Source organism: Bos grunniens, chromosome 27 (genome assembly GCF_055505025.1).
Source record: "Bos grunniens cultivar Pamir isolate PY7600 chromosome 27, Bosgru_T2T1.0, whole genome shotgun sequence".
In the NCBI taxonomy this organism is placed as follows: domain Eukaryota; kingdom Metazoa; phylum Chordata; class Mammalia; order Artiodactyla; family Bovidae; genus Bos; species Bos grunniens.
Window position 1 is genome coordinate 30,198,734 of NC_141191.1, and position 22,038 is coordinate 30,220,771.

The 22,038-nt window shown below is 39.9% G+C and overlaps 2 protein-coding genes across 23 annotated transcripts in view; both read left to right on the forward strand.

The window, feature by feature from the left end:
• NRG1 (neuregulin 1) overlaps window positions 1-22,038 on the forward strand; it is a 1,145,505-nt gene that overhangs the window by 1,015,122 nt on the left and 108,345 nt on the right. For 4 of the 22 annotated variants that reach the window (XM_086380966.1, XM_086380954.1, XM_086380968.1 and 1 more), the window contains exon 1: window positions 5,310-5,979. The exons of 16 other annotated variants lie outside the window; for them this stretch is intronic. In XM_086380966.1, coding sequence (XP_086237092.1) covers window positions 5,310-5,979 — 670 coding nt within the window. Of the gene's footprint in view, window positions 1-5,128; window positions 5,980-22,038 lie in introns of those variants that run through there. 2 more of the 22 variants (XM_086380955.1, XM_086380967.1) reach the window with 2 other exon arrangements.
• LOC147343718 (uncharacterized) lies at window positions 4,769-4,957 on the forward strand. The gene has a single exon (XM_086380973.1). It carries the CDS (start codon window positions 4,769-4,771, stop codon window positions 4,955-4,957), a length of 189 nt encoding a protein of 62 aa, XP_086237099.1.

The following is a 22,038-nucleotide window of genomic DNA, read 5'->3' on the forward strand; positions in this document are numbered from 1 at the left end:
CAAAAAATGAAATCACTGCTATCATCATGGTATTAGATATCACAAAGTAAATTCTATGTTTTGGCCATAAACATACAGAGCAAGGGTCGACTTTTTCAGAGATAAACGTTTTCAGTGGGAAATAACCAATACACCAAAAAAAAAAAAAAAAAGTAAAAGAGAAAGCAAGTTTATGTGATATGGTCATCCTCTTTCATCTCCTGGAGGTATGCTAAATATTTCTGATAATAAAATAAAAGGGATGCAGATGTAGTAGCCTAGCTTGACTTGAAGTAGCAGAGGAATTTTAGTATTTTCTATTGGACGATATAATAGAAGGCTTCCCTGATGGCTCAGTGGGTAAAGAATCTGCCTGCAGGAGACACAGGAGATGCAGGTTCAGTCCTGGGTCAGGAAGATCCCCTAGAGAAGGAAATGGCAACCCACTCCAGTATTCTTGCCTGAAAAATCCCATGGACAGAGGAGCCTGGCGGGCTCAAAGGGTCGCAAAGAGTCGGACACACCTGAGCATAAGCACTCACGTATGCACAACATAATGGGATTGTTTTCTTCATTGAAGCTGGTTTAGAAGGAAGCTGGAATACTGTGTATCAGAAATATAAGTGCGTTTTGACTTGGTTCTGCTGAATCTCATTCTACATTACTGCAGAGCCTCTTGACCCAGGTTGACTTACTAACATTGACTTTAACTGTTGTGGTGGATTAACTGCGGTTGCAAATTCCTTGTCACTCTCTCCATCAAGGTTTATCTCCCCTTTCCTTGAATCTCAGTTGGCACTGTGACTATTTGGCCAATAGGATGCAATGGAAATGAGCTGTACCACTTCCAAAGTCAGTCTTAAGGAGGACTGTCAGCTTGTGCTTCCTTGCTCTTGGGCTGTATCCTCTCAGAACGCAGCTGCCATGTGTGAGAAGTCCAGGCCACATGGAGAAGCCACATGTTGGTGCACCATCTGACAGTCCCAGCTGAGTTCCTGGCTGACATCTGGCATCAGCTGCTAGTCATGTGTGTGAATCTTGACTTTTTCAGCTCAGTTACACCTCCAATGGATTGCAGCCCTAGCTGATATCTAATGGAGCAGAAGAACCACTCAGCTGAACCCAGTAATCCTGCAGGCTAGTGAGATGTAATACAGTGGTTGTTAGTTTAACAACAAATGTAATGTGTTTCAGGGCAATTTGTTTCATAGCAATATGTAACTGAAATCCTGAGATCTTCCCAAGATCTCAGAACAGAGACTGTGGAAGATCTCTTCTATTTAAACTGTAAACAGATCGTATGTAAATAACCTATGCTTAATTCTTGCACCTTCTAAAGATCACTAGGCAGAATTTTAGAAGGCTCTTGTTTTGGAAACTTAGCACCTTTAAGTTCATTTAGCAACTACATTAAAGTAAAATTAAAATGCCTATTTCATTGTTACACTTTCTGGTTCTCTTATTTTTCCTACTGAAGTAATAGGTAAACAATATGTAATCAGATGCCTTCTTTTGATTAAAAACAAGAAACAGTATTATTTGGTAGAAATAGCATGAGTCACAATTTTGTTCAAAATCGGTGCTATTGGTGCTATTGTTTAAAAGCTATGTGTCCATAGCTGAGTTATATAAGCTGCCTGGGTCCTTTTTTTTTTTTTTAAACAAAAAAGATAATATGTTCTGTATAGAATTTAGTGAAGATCAGAAATCATGTATGGCAAGAACCTAGCAGAGCACCTGGAATCACAGTGGAGCTCTACAAAGGTAGCTTTTGTTGTTATAGAAGAGGTGGTTATGTGGTTTTAAAAAGGTAATAATAGTTTGTTTCTTGTTCATTGTTTGTTTAAGGGGACATGGAAATATGGGTGTTCCTGAGCTTTATTGAAGATGGAGGCTAAAGGGTTAAAGTGACATATGCTTGCAATTCTTCTTAAAAACATGTATGTTCTAGTCAAAGAAATTCTGACCTTCAATCCCATTCATATCATCCTGTATTCACTTCTTTATTACTAGTAAGACTTGCTAAAGGGATAAAGGCAACTTCTGATTCCTTGTCTCAAGTATAGACCTAATGGAGAATTCCTTTTATTCGTTACCTCCTGTCCTACTCCCGTTCTCAATTACATTTACCTTCCAACTGCATAGGAAGAAACACCATGGGAGGCTGGCTCTCTGCAAACTGATCTTAGCTCCAAGAAGCCACTTGCCTCTCCAGGGAGGACACATATATATCCCACAGTGTGATTTGTGTAGTCTGTCTCTTAAGTTCCTATCCTTTACATAATCCATTCTTTTCCTTTGTAAGTGCTGGTCATCTTTAATATGATGGCTAGAGCAGTGCCCAGTAATTACTTTGTCTGCTGAATATGTTTGTTCTTAATGATTAAGGCAAGGCAAATAGTTGGTATTGGCGCAACTGAAGGAGCACTTTTCTTAATTACAGGTTACTCTTCTCAGTCCCTTTGCTTCCCTACCTGATCTGGGCTCTGAACTCTGTGTTAGTCTTTGAAATCCAGGTGACCTTGGCTGTGGGTGAAATGCCAATGTATGATACTTGCGTGAAATACTGGTTTGGTGCAGAATCATGAAATTAAGTACCACAAATTTAACCTGGGTGATATCTAAAGGAATTATAAATGATCCTAATTTAGCATAAGTATTTACTTGCCTAACTGATTTTGAGCGTTCCATGAATAATGATCATTAAAATCTTAATTCCTCTCAGTCTGAATTCTGTAAATGCCTCCCTATAGATTTTCGATGATGTGAAATTTCATGTTCGTTGCTTGAATCTTTAAGAAAAATCTTTCTGCTTTCAAATCAAATAGTTAAAAGTTAGAAAGTGGGCATAGGAATTATTTTAAAGTACAAGTTACTGCTATATAAATGCAGGTTATGTAGAGGTGAACTTAAGGATAATTCATTTTGCCCAGAAGCTTGTCAGAGCCATAATTACAATTATGCAAATTGGTTCAGGCTTTTGTTGTTGTTGTTGTTAGTTATAGTACTGCAAACACATTTTAAGATATCAGTACCCTTTAAATCACTTATAATTATGGGCTAATTTCATTTTGCAAGAATGATAATATTATCTCATGCCCACTTAGAAGCTTAAAAATATTTCAAAGCAGTGGAGATTGTGTTTTACAAAATATAACGTGCTTAAAAAGCAGATTCTCTCCGGACTTCAACTTTAAATTTTATTGCTTCTGGGACTCACATAATGGTTATGTAGTATGGATTTAGAGACAGTTTTTAAGACTCCTATTGACATAGGTGAACAAAATGGTTCCTTGGAAACCATTCAGGTGTCCAGTCACAGTAAAGTGTGGATTAAAGATTCAGATGCAGACATGTAGTGAACAGGAGGGTCTGGACTGCCTGTCCTCTGTATTAAGGACAGTGCATTTCTTCCAGCCTTTTAACCACTGCTGTTTTAAAAGGAAAAAGAAAAGAGTCGGCAGTGAAACTATCTTTAAGGTAAAGCTCCTGAAACTTAACCCTAAAGGCGTGCTCTTATAGAAAAGTCTTCTTAATCCTTGCAGTGCAGTTATAGCTGAGGACATGTGGTATACATTACAGCGCTCAGGGAATTCAACCTCCGCAGTGTGGAGTCACAATGAAGGCTAATTTCAAGGCGAAGCGGGAGCCTCCTCTCTAGCTGTTACTTACTGGTGTTCCTTGTTGGCTGGACGTCAGTCCGGGACTGCTGTGAGTGGGACAGAAGGATGGAAATTTAAAGGTGACCAGTGTAGGTACATAAAGACCTCTCTTCCCTCCCTGAGCACCCCCTTCTCCAATGTATATTCCACACTTCACACTTGGGCATCACCAAGTCTTACCCAATCATTGCGACAAGGGCTGAAGGCAGAGCTGTCCATGGTTAGGAGGAAAAAAAAAACAATGTTCTTGCCGTTGGTTGAAACACCAGGCAATAACAGTCCTCTCGGTGAACAAAACTTATTAGAGGGCTGGGGACAGAATGCTATCTCTCTGCAGCAGGCAGGAAGAAATTGCTGTTGAAAAGCTTACCTCTCTAGGGAGGAATCAGATATCAGACTTTGCCAAGCCTCAGGTCCAACCCATGAGGTCCCACCTACATCCAACCCCCCGCCTCATCCTAGCTTTGTTAGATTGCTAGCATTGATCGCTGGCTTTTTCTGACCCAACAGTGGGTGCAGAAGAGAGAACCAGGGAGACTTTAGCGCATGGGAGGTGGGGATGGAAGATTAGGGCAGCTTTGGTAGGGAGGAAAAAAAAGAGAGAGAGAGAGAAGGAGGCTAGCCGGGTGGGGGCCATGGGGACTCAGCTTAACTGCTGTCTGCCTGCTTCTCTTTGATTTGATGGCCTTTATTCCTTCTAATTGGATAAAATAGGAAGTCACTGGCAGTCCGGCCTTGCTGGGTTATCCTGATTCTACTCAGACCAGCCAGCAGCCCCAGAGTGCGGATAGAGGGGTGGGGGTTGGGAGAGGAGGGAGGTAAAAAAGAAAGAGAGAGGGGAGAGAGAGAGTCTCTGGATGAGGAGGGGGACGGCAAGGGGAAGAGACTGTGGAGAAGGCAGGAGCCGCAGAGGAAGAAAGTGAATGAGCGCTCAGGAAGGACAAAGAGGAGTGGCTGGTGGGGTGGGGGAGAAGGCAGGGCGGCGAGCGCGGTGACCGCCCCTCCCGGCCGCGCTCTCGCCTCCAGCTCGCTCTGCGATGAGACGGTTCGCTGTGATGCTCGGAGGGCAGGCACCTGCTGCTCTGTGATGATTCAGCCCCTTTCAGCCGCCGCGCTCACACCACAGGATGCTGTTGCTACTGTCTCTGCTGCCGCTCCTGCCGCCGCCGCTGCTGCCGCCGCCGCCGCCGCCGCTGGTCCTGCTCCTGCTTTTACTTCTTCTGCATGACAGTTGCTTTCTCCATCTGAGCAGACCCCAGCTCCAGCTGCTCGAGGTGAGAAACATGCCTTTCAGTTTGGGCTACTGGTTTACTTAACCGACCGCCGCCACATCAGCTCCTGGGTTTCTCCGCTGGCCTCCCGTCTTCCTGACCCAGCCAGGATGGTTTGGAGAAGCATATAAAAGAACTGCAAAAGTGGCCCAGAAACAGCAGTCAAGAATTACAATATACTTTTATTTGGTTGTTGCTAGAGGTTTGTTGTTGTTGTTTTTTTTTTTTTTTTTTTGGCCTCCCCTGCCTTCCTCCTGAACTCCTCTTGCTTTTGATAATGGCCTTGGACTTGGACGACTTATCGATTTCTCCCTGTAAGATGCTGTATCATTTGGTTGGGGGGGGCTTTGCATGGTAATGGACAGTGTGAGAGGCCAGGCCTCCTGGAGGTGAGCCGATGGAGATTTATTCCCCAGACATGTCCGAGGGAGCTGCTGAGAGGTCCTCGAGCCCTTCCACTCAGCTGAGTGCAGACCCATCTCTGGACGGGCTTCCGGCAGCCGAAGACATGCCGGAGACCCAGACTGAAGATGGGAGGTCCCCAGGGCTCGTGGGCCTGACTCTTCCCTGCTGCGTCTGCCTGGAAACCGAGCGCCTGAGAGGTTGTCTCAACTCAGAGAAAATCTGCATCGTCCCCATCCTGGCTTGCCTGGTCAGCCTCTGCCTCTGCATCGCTGGCCTCAAGTGGGTGTTTGTGGACAAGATTTTTGAGTATGACTCTCCCACTCACCTTGACCCTGGGGGATTAGGCCAGGATCCTATTATTTCTCTGGATCCAACTGCAGCTTCAGCTGCTGTGTGGGTATCAGCCAAGGCGTACACTTCACCTGTCTCCAGGGCTCAGTCTGAAACTGAGGTTCGAGTTACAGTGCAAGTTGACAATGCCCTTGGGTCCTCCGAGCCTTCGGCGGTCCCCACCCCCAAGAACCGTATCTTCGCTTTTTCTTTCCGGCCGTCCACTGCTCCATCCCTCCCTTCACCCACTCGGAGCCCTGACGTGAGAACACCCAAGGCAGCCACTCAGCCACCATCAACAGAAACTAATCTCCAAACTGCTCCTAAACTTTGTAAGTAGAGAGAGACGGGTGAGGATGTGTAGAGGAGATGGGTGGGCTTGAGGTCATCCGAAGTGTTCTCTAGAGCGTAGAGCGGGGTCCTTGTCTTCTCGGAGTTGAATAGCGGGGTTTGGTTTAAGCGCATCATGTGACTGGGTTGCTCCGGGAGAGATGAGTGAAAAGACCTTACAAACTGCTGGTTAGAACTGATGCTATCACAGCAACTCCCTCTTCCTGGATGGTGAAATCTGGGGTGAGGACCCAGAGCTGCAGCATCTCTGAGCCATGCTTGACTTTCAGTTCCATTCCATTGGTTTCTAACACTTTTTAAGATGAAAACATCAGACCATTATACATATATATATATTTATATATATATATATGACTTCTGTACAGTGAGTAGGATCCTGATTTTTTTTCCCCATGTAAATTTTCCATTACTTCTCTTCACCTTTCTGTTATCCTTTGCCTTCCAGCCAGCCCAAGTTACCAGTTATCTTTCTCCATCTCTTCTTCTTGTTCCCTAAACCACTTCTCCCCACGTTTGTACTTTAATTGCTTCTTCCCAATACCACATGAAGTCTTAGATGTTTACAGCACTCACCTCTTACCAGCAGGTTTCCGTCATGCTCAGATTATAGTATAAGTTGCTGAGCACTTGTTAGGGGCAGTTTTATTCAGGATCTGGTACAATTCCACATGAAAGGATTTTCCCCAAATTAGGTTTTTTAAAATTTTATTCAAGTATAGTTGATTTTACAATGTTGTGTTAATTTCTTCTGTACAGCAAAGTGACTCTGGTATAGATATATATATACACACACACACACACACACATATATATATGTATATGTATATGTATATATATTCTTGCCTATTATGGTTTGTCCAAATTAGTTTTGTCTTCTGGAATCAAATATTTAAATAACTTCCTTGACAGTCATTAGAAAGTACAAGATTCATTAGTAAGATAAATCATTTTTTTTCAGATGCGTCTTTTTTGTCCATAAGACTGCAGCAATCCTGTTTAATAATCTGTGAGTGAAGAGAGCCCATGCTCTTAAAACAATACAGAGGAGTCCTACTGCCGTCTGTACTGGGTCATTGCAATGCTTTATAATGGAAAAGTTGACAAGGATCAAACCATGACTAGTCAGATTGTTTTAAACGTCATTATAGAAGAGAGGCATTTTCTATAGCTTTTAAAAAAGTTTCTAATTTACTTTTGTTTCACTGTCTTATTTTCAGCATTGAAACTGTTTCCTTAGAAAAAAGTAAAAGATCAGAGAATTCTGTTTGAAGACCATGTGTAAAGTCTCTAAAGGAGAGGTGAGGGTAAAGATTCTGTGGTGAAATACCCCTACTATTTCCCTCTGGATGGTAATGAAGATTAAAAATATCTTTTGCAGACATGTTGTTCAGTATGCAGGAGAGCCATATGTTCTAGAAATGCAGAAAAACTTGATTTGTGCTTGTGATTCAGGCTCATTTCATACACAACAGTTTCAGTGGCAAAGATTTAAAGGAAAAAAAAAAAAAAGAGGCTTGCTTTTCAGGTGTAATTAGGGAAGAACCTCCTTTCTGCAGACACTGCTTTGTATCTTTATCAAATCCCTGAAGCATCATTAAAGATCTGACAGCCATCACTGTATTCACCGCCTCTTCCCACCTGGCAAAGTGACCGGGAAATAATACCCAGATGAAATGACAGGCTATAAAAAGCAAGTACAGATCCTGCAAAGAGAAGCAGAATTCACCGTGAAGACAAGGTTACTTCTTTTGTCTTTTTATCATTTTCAGCTTCAGTCTTGAATTAAAATGTGCCTGAATCAGTTCAGCTGTTCAGAAAAAGAAAGAAGACCCTTTGAAAAACTCTTTGACTCAATCCTATAATTTTGTCATTGGAGGAAAACAAGCAAACAAAGAAACCTCCAGCACATTTTCCTGATCTAGGACTGTTTTAAAAAGTATCTTGTGATGTTTTGAGAAATTCTTTTCTAAGGTAAATTCTTTTCCTAAGTGTTTTAATAGATTATACATTCCATACAGTTTCTTTTCTTTTTTTTTCCAAGGCAGGACATTGATTTTTCTGGCGTTTCTATTGAGTGGAAAAGATTTACTACTGTCTAAAAGCATCATAGTAGCCAGTTCTGGCCAGATACACAGCTGCAGCACTCTGAGTGCATTGGAGATAAGCCTACAAAAGCTGTCTGGGATGTAGTTTTCTGGAAAGTTAGGGCTAGACAGTTGGTTAACACTTTACCACCTATAGGGTTTGCTGTGTGAGACCCTTAGGGTTCCTTTTTTGAACTAGTGCCCGAAAACAACAAAAACATAAATATCCTAAAAATTATGAGTCCATATTTCTTTTATTTTGGAAAGGCACTGGTCCAGGGAGCTTTGGTTTTAAACACTCTTAAGTGATTGTTTAGCTGTTTTAAAAGCTTGTAACCATTAACTAAAGGACGGCGAAAAAGAAAGAAAGAAAGAAAAGCTTGGCATTAGATAGTCATTTTGCAATCCCTTTCGCGTTTTGCTCTTCTGCTAAGAAACTATCGCTTAGTCACAGAAAGAACGGGGCTTTTCTTTCATCATCCTGCATGCTTTTGACATGCCTGAAGCTGTCACAGCTTATGTTTTAAAAAGACATTATCTGCGCTCTTCCGTGGTCTTAGAACTTGATTCTCTGTTTCTATCTGGCTCAGCATATTCAGTGTATTATGCACAGAGCTGTAGCCTTCAAGGTCATAGTCTGTGGAGGGCTAATTGATTCTTCTTTATCCTGGAGCCGGTGAGAGTAGAACAGAGACAATCCCGGTAATTGTGTCTGCTGTGTTATTTCCCAAACCAATCTACCTATTAGCACATCAGGGTTTTATTCCATAAATACTAGAATTACTCTCTCCCTTACTGACTCTTCTAAAATCAAGACACTCTTTGTCTTTATTATATTAGGCAAAGTGTCACCTTTTAAATAGACTAGAGGTATAGTGACTATGTCAGCTATTTTAAAATGAGTATTTCTTTCATAAGGCAATATAATTGCATGTTCTTACCATCTTCGACAATGCGTACAAGTAGAGAGTAAGCAATCTAATACAAGGCTTGAATTTACTATTTAGACAATACATAAAATATGAAAACATTAAAACAGGTATATGTAATTCTAAAATTTTTCTGTGTGTGGTTAGTGGTTTCCCACCATAATTACACTATCATGTTAATAGTTTATAGTTTTCATCAAGGCAATTCTGGAACCATTCATTTGCTTCCTTTGCCTGGGCTTTAACATTTTTCTTACCTTTTGTTTATCTGGAAAGATCTGACGCTGGGAGATTGCAAACTTAGATGACTATAAAAAGAGCTGATTAATTAAGTTGTAACCAGGAAACTAGGGTACCATCCTGAAAGAAAATGTATTTCTGAATGGTGCAGCCTGCTTGACAACTGAGTCTTGGGTATAAGAATGTATTAGTATTTTCTGGGACTTCCCTGGTGGCCCAGTGGCTAAGACTCCATGCTCCCAATGCAAGGGGCCTGGGTTCAGCCCCTGCAGGGAACTAGATCGTATATGCTGTAAAAATCCCACATGCCACAACGAAGACTCAATGCAGCTGAATAAATAAATTATGTATATATGTATATATATATATGTGTATATATACACACATACACACTCACACACACACACATACACACACACACAAAGAATGTATTAGTATTTTCATCTTAGGCCAAACTTGTTTTGCTTTTTCTTAAATCTTTGTACTGTTGAGTTTCATGGCACACTGTTGTTACCAGAGTAACAATATGAATTACTACACTATGCAAAATTCAACATGATCAATTGACTATACTATAGGATTTTTCCCCTTCTGTTGAAAAGTGGCATTCACTTTAAGCCCAGTAGACTCTTCTAGTTCCTTGCAACTGTACCTATAGTTGTTCCAGAATGGTGATTCCAGATTTTCTCTGCTTTCACCATATTCATTGAAAGCCTAAGACATTAAAAACTGGAAGAAACGGGTAGATCCTTGATGTGAGCTAAGTAATTTTATTAATTTACTGATGAGGAAAGCCAGACTCTGAACAGTTTAGTAAAATGAACCCTTTTATTAAAATTCACAAAACTCTGAAAAGTTTAAGGAAACCCTGCTGCTGCTGCTGCTAAGTCGCTTCAGTTGTGTCCGACTCTGTGCAACCCCATAGACAGCAGCCCACCAGGCTCCCCCTGTCCGTGGGATTTTCCAGGCAAGAACACTGGAGTGGGGTGCCATTGCCTTCTCCTAGGGAAACCCTAATAGTAGAAAATAGAGCAATGTCCCATCTCCCAGAATTTAATCCCCAACAGTGCTGTTTTCCCCTGTCATTTTTCCCCTGTTCTAGAGGATTAGATGTGAAGAGAAGTGAAAGTCACTCAGTCATGTCTGACTCTTTAGATAAGGGTCTTCCTAACCCGGGTCTCCTGCATTGCAGGCAGATCTTTACCATCTGAGCCACCATGCAGTCCAAGAGTACTGGAGTGGGTAGCCATTCCCTTCTCCAGGGGATCTTTCCAACCCAGGGATCATATCACGGGCTCCTGCATTGCAGGGGGATTTTTTAGCATCTGAGCTACCAGGGAAGCCCAAGAGAGTTAGAGCTGGAGACTAAATCTGGTAGTTTAAGTGGCATCTCACTGCTAGTTACAGGACGTACTTCAAGTGGGACCACTGGTCATGTGTATAGAGTTCCCACTTAAAAAATTAAAGTTAAATTTTCTTTTCATTCTCTCATTCTGTTCTTACTAAATTTTCGGCAGATACGATCTTTTTTATTTCATCACTCATACAGTATTCAGCTTGCTTTTGAGAAAACAGCTTAGTTTTTCTCAGATGACCTCTTTCCTGACAGGCAGCAGATGGCTATATGGCTCACCTCTTTCCTGAACATCCCAATTTAATTATTTCTCCTTATTCCTTTATGATACCCAGTTTTGCTTCCTTCCTCTCCCTTCTCACACTCCCAATTGTATCTTGAATCTTTCTTATTTTCCTAATTATGCCGTGTTGGCTTTTCTGTGTCAAAATTCTGCTACACTCTGAGATATCAAAGCATTTTCACCTGTCTTTTCTTTCCTATAGAAACTTATTACATTTTAATACTGAACAATACTTACACATTTTACAAAAACACATACCAAAAAATGTCTTCATCTGATGAACAACATACTGGTTTGTTACAGCCACCACTGATTCAAAATTTGACCCTTTTCTTTATCTCACCTTCTTCTTTTCCTTTATATTGACATATAAATATACATATCAGCATTTTCGCATTCCCAGAAAACCATGTCCCAGACTATGCATCTCTGTTTGTCTTCCTGCCCTTTAAATAATATCTCATAGTATCCTTTTAAAGCATGAAGGAAGAGAGAATCTGTAGATTGAGAAACAAAGACATTAAAAGGTTATGACTTGTCTGATGTTGAGCTGGAAGCCCCTGAGAACTAGATCTATAACTCTCATCCTGAACTTTCTTCCAGGCCATAAATGATACCATGTCTGCTTTTATGCTTGTTTTTCCATTTTTATTATTGTTGTTGTGTTCATGTTTCAGTTTGCTTCTGTTGTTTCCTCTTTATCTTTATTCAGTGAATACATATCAGGCACCTACTATGTGCCAGGCATGGTTCTAAATGCATCATATCACCATGAAAACCAATAAAAGCCCTTACCCTCATAAAGCTTATGTTCTAGTGGATTTTTAGAATCGATTAGCACAACTCTGTTTCTTTACTTTGCTGCATAAATACTGAATTCAGTGTTTCTTCTCCTCATTTTCGTTTTATTCACATTTTGACTGCCATTCCTGTTCGCTAGTATTCCTATTTGTGGAACACTGAACACTTAACCAATGATATCATGTATCTTAAAGTGAAACCACTTCTATCTGTGCTACTGGTAACTTTGCCTGATTCCTGTTCAACCTGTATGACATAATTTAACCAAACCATTGACGTGGTCAGGAAGGTGAAATGTGTTTAGCCCTTTTAAGAACACTCTCTTAAAATGGGAAAGTGTGTTAGTTGCTCTTTGAGACCCCATGGGCTGTATTCCTCCAGGCTCCTCTGTCCATGGGATTTCCCAGGCAATTATACTGGAGTGGGTTGCCATTTCCTTCTCCAGAGAGTTTTCCCAACCCAGGGATTGAACCTGTGTCTCCTGTATTGCAGATGGATTCTTTACTGCTAAACCATGAGGAAATCCCTAAGACAGAAAATATTTCCATATTTCCACCATGTAAAGATTGTAAGATTGCTTGTAGATTCTAGCAACCTGATAGCTGTAAATATTTTTTAATCATATTTTGTATGTATTTTTATGGCTTACTGAACCAAGGGTATTAAAATATTCCCGAGGATTTTTAGTTTCATTGTCCAAAGAAAGGATTGAATCTGTCATTAAGTTGTTTAGTTCTCAAATTGAAGTAAAACTTAGGTTCTTACACCATTCACATGAGTAGGAGTGATCAGTCTTCATTATCTCAAACCTTGTTGCCATCTTTGCTGCAGTGAATTGAACCTAATGTTGTGTATGTATATGCATTCAAAGATTATTTCTGACAAATATAATTGATATTATGTAGTAATAGAATTTTATATATTGGACGTTTGGAGAGATGATCCAAGTGTCTGCTAGAGGGAGGAAATTAAGATCTGGAAAAGTGAAGCAACTCACCCAAAACACTATAGCTAAGTGCTGTCAGTGCTAAGATTAAAACAGAAATAATTCTTGTCTTCTCTACACTCTGCTTTTCTTGTCCAAATTAGTTTTAGCCTTTATATTCAAATAGTATGTATTGCCTTAATTCAAATGAGTGTGCCTTCCTATTTATTATTTAAATACTAACTAGTAAGACTCATCACTCCACTACAGATCTCTTCTTTAAAGAAGACAATTTTCCCTTTCTGATTTTGATCTGTATAGGAAATCAGTTTGGCCATTCCCAAAAACATAAGTATATGGGAGAATTTTTTGCATTTATTTATTTTTAATTGAAGGATAATTGCTTTACAATATTGTGTGGGTTTCTGCCGTACATCAACATGATTCAGCCATAGGTATACATATGTCTTCTCCCTCTAAACCTCCCTCCCACCTCCCATCCCATCCCACCCCACTAGGTTGTACGCTTTTGAGCTCCCTGAGTCACACAGAAAATACCCACTGGCTATCTATTTTACATATGGTAATGTATCTGTTTCCATGCTACCCTCAGTTCATCCCACCCTCTCCTTCCCTAACTGTGTCTATAAGTCTGTTTTCTATGTCTGTGTCTTTATTGCTGCCCTGAAAATAGCTTCATCAGTACCATCTTTCTAGAGTCCATATATATACATTCATATACAATATTTGTTTTTCTTTTTCGGACAGTTCACTCTGTATAATAGGCTCTAGGTTTAGCCACCTCATTAGAACTGACTCAAATGCATTCCTTTTATGGCTGAGTAATATTCCATTGTATGTGTATACCACAGCTTCTTTATCCATTCATCTGTCAACAGACAACTAAGTTGCTTCCACGTCCTAACTATTGTAAATAGTGCTGCAGTGACTGTTGGGGTACATGTGCCTTGAACAGCTATGGCTTTCTCACAGTATGTGCCCAGTAGTGGGATTGTTGGGTCATATGGTAGTTTTGGGGTTTCCCTGGTGGCTCAGAGGTTAAAGTGTCTGCCTGCCATGCGGGAGACCCAGGTTCGATCCCTGGGTCAGGAAGATCCCCTGGAGGAGGAAATGGCAACCCACTCCAGTACTCTTGCCTGGAGAATCCCATGGAGGGAGGAGCCTGGTAGGCTACAGTCCATGGGGTCACAAAGAGTCGGACGCGACTGAGCGCCTTCACTATACACTATACTGTACTATGGTAGGTTTATTCCTAGTTTCTTAAGGAAACTCCGTACTGTTCTCCATAGTGGCTGTATCAATTTACATTCCTACCACGAGTACACGAGGGTTCCCTTTTCTCCACAAGCTCTCCAGCATTTATTGTTTGTAGATTTTTGATGATGGCCATCCTGACCAGTGTGAGGTGATACATCATTGTAGTTTTGATTTGCATTTCTCTCATAATGAGTGATGTTGAGCATCTTTTCATGTATTTATTAACCATCTGTATGTCTTCTTTGGAGAATTCTCTGTTTAGGTCTTTGGCCCACTTTTTGATTGGGTTATTTGTTTTTCTGGTACTGAGCTGCATGAGCTGCTATATATTTTGGAGATTAATCCTTTGTCAGTTGTTTCATTTACTATTATTTTCTCCCATTCTGAGGATTGTCTTTTCACCTTGTTTATAGTTTTCTCTTTGGATTGCTTTTCTTAAAAAACTTTTAAGTTAAATTAGGTCCCATTTGTTTATTTTTGTTTTTATTTCCTTTACTGTAGGAGATGGGTCATAGAGAATCTTGCTGTCATTTATGTCAAAGAGTGTAATGACTGTGTTTTCCTCTAAGAGTTTTATAGTTTCTGGTTTTACATTTAGGTCTTTAATCCATTTTGAGTTTATCTTTGTGTATGGTATTAGGAAGTGTTCTAATTTCATTCTTTTACATGTAGCTGTCCAGTTTTCCCAGCACCAATTATTGAAGAGACTGTCTTTTCCCCATGGTATATTCTTACCTCCTTTGTCAAAGATACAGTGCCCACTGGTGTGTTTATCTCTAAGTTTTCTATCTTCTTCCTTTGGTCTAGATATGGGAGAATTTTTTAACAATCAAAGCCAACCCGACTGAAGTGTGCTCCTTATTTGGAAAGAATTTCGTATCTTCTTAATAGAATATTCAGTCAGTGACATTGTTGAGGGACATTCATGCTCCTAGCAGGTTATTAAATATGTTTATTACTGATGTCTTTTACAGCTTTGATTTTTGTCTTGCCCTAGGCCTTAGCTGTCTAGTTGGGAATTTTTGAAAATTTTTTATTTTATATTGGGGCATAGTTGATTAACAATGTTGTGTTAGTTTCAGGAGTATAGCAAAGTGATTCATTTATATGTATATGTGTATCTCTTCTTTTTAAAATTATTTTCCTGCTTAGATTATTACAGAATATTGAGCAGAGTTCTCTGTGCTATATAGTAGGTGCTTATTGATTATCTGTTTTAAGTATAGTAGTGTGTCAGTGCCAAATTCCCACTCTATGCCTCCATCTCCCCTTTCCCCTCTGGTTACCATACATTTCTTCTCTATGGCTGTGAGGAAGAGACCAAAATTTTAATCCCATGTGCCATTCCTCATAGGCTTGAGCAAGTTAGATCATCTGTCTGAATCTGTTTCCTCATTTATTCGTGAGAACAGTAGTGTGCTTCTCTTGGGGATGTTTGGGGGAATCAGTGACTTAGTGGAAAACAGAAAGAAGTCCTAGGCCTAAGATACAGTAAATATGAAACCAATACCAATTTTTTCTCTCTCATTCTACTTAGACTCCTTTCTTCACTTTGTTCTTTTCCCCTTTTGATCTTGAACATATAGTTTTATAACAAAATCTGGAGAATAAGTTTGGGAGTCTGGGAAAGCTTATAAAAAACTTAGAAGATGAGAGTTGAAGAAGCATCATGGTGCTGTGGAAACTGTACTGGAAACTTGTCATCAAATCCCAGTTGTACCATTCATAAGCTGTATGACCTCAAGAAAATTACATCACCATTTGAGATTCAGTTTTTACATCGGAACAAATTGGAATGTTAATCCCTTAAATGCTCGTAAGATTGTGTTGAGGGCTACATAAATTACTCTATGGTAAAAAATACTAGGATATTAGGACAAGACTTAAGAAATATTAACTTCCTTCCTCTCTCTAGCACCATTCATATAAACACTATCTACATGTGTTAACATTCCTAGGAGTAACTTGTAGAGAGTCTTAACAGATGGATTAATTTGTTATGTCTTAGAATGAATAGAACTTTACTGATTTCTTGAACTCTAGTATCATAAAAGAGTGATTTTCCCCCATAAAAACTGTTAGGGTACATAGATTGATTCTTTTTGAGTAATGTCAAAAAGTCACATTGTGAGGGACTTTCTTACAGGGAGAATGATAAGGAGTTTCTTGCAAGAGAAAAAGAGACAGGTAGTAACTAAAGTTGTTTTTGTCAAGAAAGTACCTTCTAGGGAAGGTCAGCGTAGCGAACAGGAATTTATACGGTGTAAGTATGGTGCCTGGGAGGAGCTGGACCCAAAGGATCATGGATCTTTATTTATCTGACTGGAAATGATGTTCACCAAATGTTTTTCATTGTTCCAAACTGGAATTTCTGGACCCCCAAAAGATAGCAATTCAGCTGTTCTCAGCATTTTTGCAAAACCCATAAAAAATAATAATTTATGTAGAATAATTTTGGTGGTGTCTGGTGGTGGTTTAGTCACTAAGTCGTGTCCAACTCTTGCAACACCATGGACTGTAGCCCACCAGACTCCCCTGTCCATGGGGTTCTCCTAATTTTACAGGAGCCAAATCAAACATAGCAGTTGTTTTAATTTGGTTAAAATTATAACATAAACATATATATGAATTCTACAAATAATATGTGTGTTTCATCTGTGCCCATAATATCCTGAGTAAAAGGAGAATTGATTTGATGGTTACCTAATAACTAAAATTTGGTACATAAAATCACTTAAAGTGTAGAGGAACAGGTTGTTTATCAATAAGTTTCAAAACACAAATAAAATCAAAACTCTAGCCCTGTATCTAAATGCTAGAGGCTTGTAAAACCTAAAAGAAGCAAAAAAAAAAAAATTGTTACAGCAGCAGAGGATAATTATATCTTAAATATATCCTAGAGATTCTGCTACAGTGAACTTAAAATGAAATCTTATTAGCTGAGATATTGGTCCCTGTACTACAAAAAGAAAACAATAAGGAATTCTGGATGCACTTAAGGGCCTTTGATATTTTTGTACATCTAATGATCTTTCTTGCATAGAGATGTAATTTTTAAGAGCTTGTCACTTACCAACATGTATAATAATCAGCACAGTATATGTGTTTTCATTTATTCTTTACTGTAGAACCAGAAACATGGGAAAACTTTTGTGTGTTGGTCATTTTGATTCTTATCTATTCTTGTATGATTGATTTGCTGCAGAAATTGAACTCTGAATCAATATTGGAGCAGTGAGGCCACCACTTTTAAGGGGAAAAATACTTGATAACATACTAGGGCAGAGGCTTTTCTGACAGTGCAGTGGAAATAAGCTGATAGATCCAATGAAATTTGATGAATTATCATGGAAAGCTTCCTACGATAAAGCATTTTTTATTTTGCATCACAAAGGTGGTGTGACAAGATGAGACTTGATTTACTGTAATTTTCAGTGATATGCACTTGAGTGTTTGAATTGCCTTCTTTGAGGTACTGCTGTCCCAGCCAAAGGGGAAATTTATGAGCTCTGTTTTAATCAAAAGTTACTATGAAATTTAATACTGAAGTAACTCGCTACTTTAAAAAAGCGTCTTCCAAACTCATTTTATTTTAAAAATTTGTTATTTAAAATTAAAGCAAATGTCCATTTATTCGTATGCATTTGAAAATGGCAACCACATTGAAGACAAAGATGGTGGCCACGAAGGAAACGCAATTAACAGGCAAGCAAATGACACCAGAAGTTTCGAGTTACAAGCTTTGCTATCTGTGTTGGTATCCCAGTTCAGTTCAGTTCAGTCGCTCAGTCATGTCCAGCTCTTTGCGACCCCGTGGACTGCAGCATGCCAGGCCTCCCTGTCCATCACCAGCTCCCAGAGCTTGTTCGAACTCATGTCCATTGAGCTGGTGATGCTATCCAACCATCTCATCCTCTGTCATCCCCTTCTCCTCCCTCCTTCAATCTTTCCCACCATCAGGGTCTTTTCTAATGAGTCAGTTCTTCACATCAGGTTGCCAAAGTATTGGAGTTTCAGCTTCAGCATCCATCCTTCCAATGAATATTCAGGACTGGTTGGATCTCCTTGCAGTCCAAGGGACTCTCAAGAGTTTTCTCCAACACCACAGTTCAAAAGCATCAATTCTTTGTTGCTCAGCTTTGTTTATAGTCCAACTCTCACATCCATACATGACTACTGAAAAAACCATAGCTTTGACTAGAGGTACCTTTGTTGGCAAAGTAATGTCTCTGCATTTTAATATGCTGTCTAGGTTGGTCATGACTTTTCTTCCAAGGAGCAAGTGTCTTTTAATTTCATGGCTGCAGTCACCATCTGCAGTGATTTTGGAGCCCAAGAAAATACAGTCTGTCACTGTTTCCATTGTTTCCCCATCTATTTGCCGTGAAGTGATGAGAGCAGATGCCACAATCTTTGTTTTTTAATGTTGAGTTTTAAGCCAACTTTTCACTCTCCTTTTTCACTTTCATCAAGAGGCTCTTTAGTTCCTCTTCACTCTCTGCCATAAGGCTGGTATCATCTGTGTATCTGAAGTTTTTGGTTTTTCTCCTGGAAATCTTGATCCCAGCTTGTGCTTCATCCAGCCCAGCATTTCACATGATGTACTCTACATATAAATTAAATAAGCAGGGTGACAATGTACAGCCTTGACATACTCCTTTCCCAGTTTGCAACCAGTCTATTTTTCCACGTCTTGTTCTAGCTGTTGCTTCTTGACCTGCATACAGATTTCTCGGGAGGCAGGTAAGGTGGTCTGGTATTCCCATCTCTTGAAGAATTTTCCACAGTTTGTTGCGATCTACACAGTCTAAGGCTTTGGTGTAGTCAATAAAGCAGAAGTAGAGGTTTTTTATGGAATTCTCTTGCTTTTTCTATCATCCAACGGAGGTTGGCAATTTGATCTCTGGCTCCTCTGCCTTTTTAAAATGCAGCTTGGTGTCTAAATGTTGGTGTCTGATGGTGATATAATCTTATTTCTCTAATAGTTCTGTCTTTCTCCATCCTCTCATTTTTTAGAGGGGGTGGGGGAGGCCATGCCGCATGGCATACAGGATCTTAGTTCCCCAGCCAGGGATCAAACCCATGCCCTCTACAGTAGAAGGACCGAGTCTTAACCACTGGACCACCAGGGAAGTCCTCTCTCCTTGCTATCCTACAGTTTCTTTTCTCTTTACTCTCCTCACCATTTCTTCTTCTCCAGTGGCCTTTCTGCTCATCCCTCCTCAATTCTCCCACCATGCTCAGAAACCGGGGTCTCAGAGCATCAGAGGATGTGGAGCAGATGGTCCAGACCTGTGGTTTCTCCCTAGATGGGGTGGGGGATGGAGAGTGAATGAGACCTGAACCGCAGACTTGACCACGAACAGCCTGATGACTTTCACTGTTGCCTCTTCCTTTGCTAAGTAACAGGAAGTATTTGTTTTATGAAATATGTTCGTGTCATGCAATAAAAGCTCCATAAATAAATGGAATGATCTAAAGACAGTGGAATTGAACTCTTGTTAGCATTTGTTTGTAATCCCTTGGTGGAGCTTCCTGGGTCATAATTGCTTGCTCTTCTGGGAGCAAAAGGAATCAGTAACCATTGATTGTTACATGATGCTAAGTATTGCCTACAAAGCAAATCTTAAGAGTGATTAGTGGTAGCATTGAGTGTTACAGCTCTGATTTTTCCTGCCTATAATCCTTGAGCAGGCTGGGTTTTTACAGTTTTCCCATCAAACAACTCATGACTTTTCAAAGAGAAGAGAAAAAACATCATGTCATCTGTGAAGACTTGGGTTTACATAGGGAAAAAAAAAACACTATATAAAATAATTACTTCAATCTTTTTTATCTTTTTACTTCAGTGACAGCAGAGAGATATCTACATTAACTCCTGCCTAGGAAGTTCAGTTTCATATGACTGAATCCTCTAATTATAGTTTATCTGCATTCTGAAACCTGAGGTACACATAGCCCATGACCTACATTTTACTAATCAGTAAACTATTTATAAAAACAGTGGGGTCAATATAGTAAGTCTTTGGCCTCTCAAAATCCTTGAGAATTAGTTGTTCCAGGTTGCCTAGTTTTTTAAATAGCTGATGCTTTGTCACCTTGAAACTTTAATTTTATCCATTTTGGATCAAAATCTTTTGATAATCTCTCAGTTCAGTTCACTCAGTCCTGTCCAACTCTTTGCAACCCCATAGACCACAGCACGCCCATCTTTCCTGTTCATCACCAACTCCCGGACCGGAGCTTGCTCAAACTCATATCCATCGAGTCAGTGATGCCATCCAACCATTTCATCTTCTTCCATCCCCTTCTCCTCCCGCCTTCAATCTTTCCCAGTATCAGGGTCGTTTCCAATGAATCCGTTCTTCACATCAGGTGGCCAAAGTATTGGAGCTTCAGCTTCAGCGTCAGTCCTTCCAATGAATATTCCAGACTGATTTCTTTTAGGAATGACTGGTTTGGTCTCCTTGCTGTCCAAAAGACTCTCAAGAGTCTTCTCCAACCCCACAGTTCAAAAGCATCATTTTGATAATCTACTTGTTAATGGGATTTATTCAATATAGGATCTTCATAATGGTGAATCCTGTGGTATCTTGAGGACATAGTGAGTTAGGTTATAACTTTCATGAAAACTGAGCTCATTAGGACATTTTGAGTTATATTGGGTATTCTAATCCCAGACCTATATATATTTTAAATGCACTGAGTTATTGCATGGATGCAGCTAGAATTTCAGAGCTTTAAGGCCTCAGGGAAAGGCTTTAAACCAAATCTTTTCTTTCAGAAGAGAGAAAAATAATATAAACTGTCCAATTCCTTGTCTGTGAAGTGGCACTAATTATACCTCCCTTTTGTGGTTGTTATGAGGATCAGATAAGTTAATATATATAAATATTTAGAGTCACCCGTGGTATATAAGCATTATGTATAATGTATACTAATGTAATCCCGAGCTGCCATTATGCAGGGTTTTTTTAAGTTAAATTGCATTTCTTTGAATCCCAAACTTGACACCTTGCTATGGCTTATAGCAGGCTTGAAGAAAGGAATAGGGACTTCAAGGAACTACTGACAAAGCTGTGGCTGTACTACCGTTTTCATTTGGTTTGCTTGTGTGGGTTTTTTTCCTTTGTGTGATTTGTGTTACCATCTTATCTGCATTGTTCTCAGGAATTAGAAGGGGAGTTGAGAAGGATAATCATCACTCCACCTGTCAGCCAAAAGTAGAGCTGCGTGGTATAGATGGGTTGAGACAGGAAGCCTTCCTCGCTGGCAAATTGTCATCTGTTGACATGGCTGTGAACAAGCACGTGGGTGTTTGCTTAAATTTATTGCTGTGACTTCTTACTTTGTCATAAAATGGTGTGCAAGTCTATAGGGAGGGAGGCAATGGAATTCTCTTCAGTGCTGGAGAACAATTGCAGAAGCTTCAGATTCCATGATGCTTTCATTTCAGCAGGCCAGAAATCTACTCATTACCCAGATGTAGGAGTCAATAAATGAATGTGATGATCAGAGCTGTCCATGATGCGATAACAGTGATTTGGAGGTATTTGAATTTTATGAAACAGGATCACAGCAGAACCATTGACATTTTAAAGATGTCAGAGTTCTTTCAGATAACCTGGTTGAAATATTTCACTTTACTACTGAGGAAACCAAGATATGGAAATGTGAAATGATTGGGCCTTCTGTATTTTCTTTGTAAGAAACAGAGACTGACCTAAAAAATGGCGATGCCACCTCATTGTGCCTTTTTTCCCCAAAAGCTATGTTACTTTTTGGTTTCCTAGGTGGCTCAGTGGTGAGGAATCTCCCTGCCAGTGCAGGAGACTCAAGTTCAAGGGAAGATGCCCTGGAGAAGGGAATGACAACTCTCTCCAATATTCTTAACTAGGAAATCCCATGGACAGAGAAGCCCGGCGGACTACAATCCATGGGGTTGCAAAGAGTCAGACATGACTTAGCTACTAAACAACAACAATGCTACTTTTACATAAATGTTAATTTTTTAGAGTTGTAAAAACTTCCGTTTTTCCATTCTTACCTATTCTTTGTTGAGTGACTCAATAGACTTTGTTCCAAGAGTTTATTTCTAAAGGGAGAAAACATACAAAAGGATACAAGTCAGTCAGTCCATCATGAA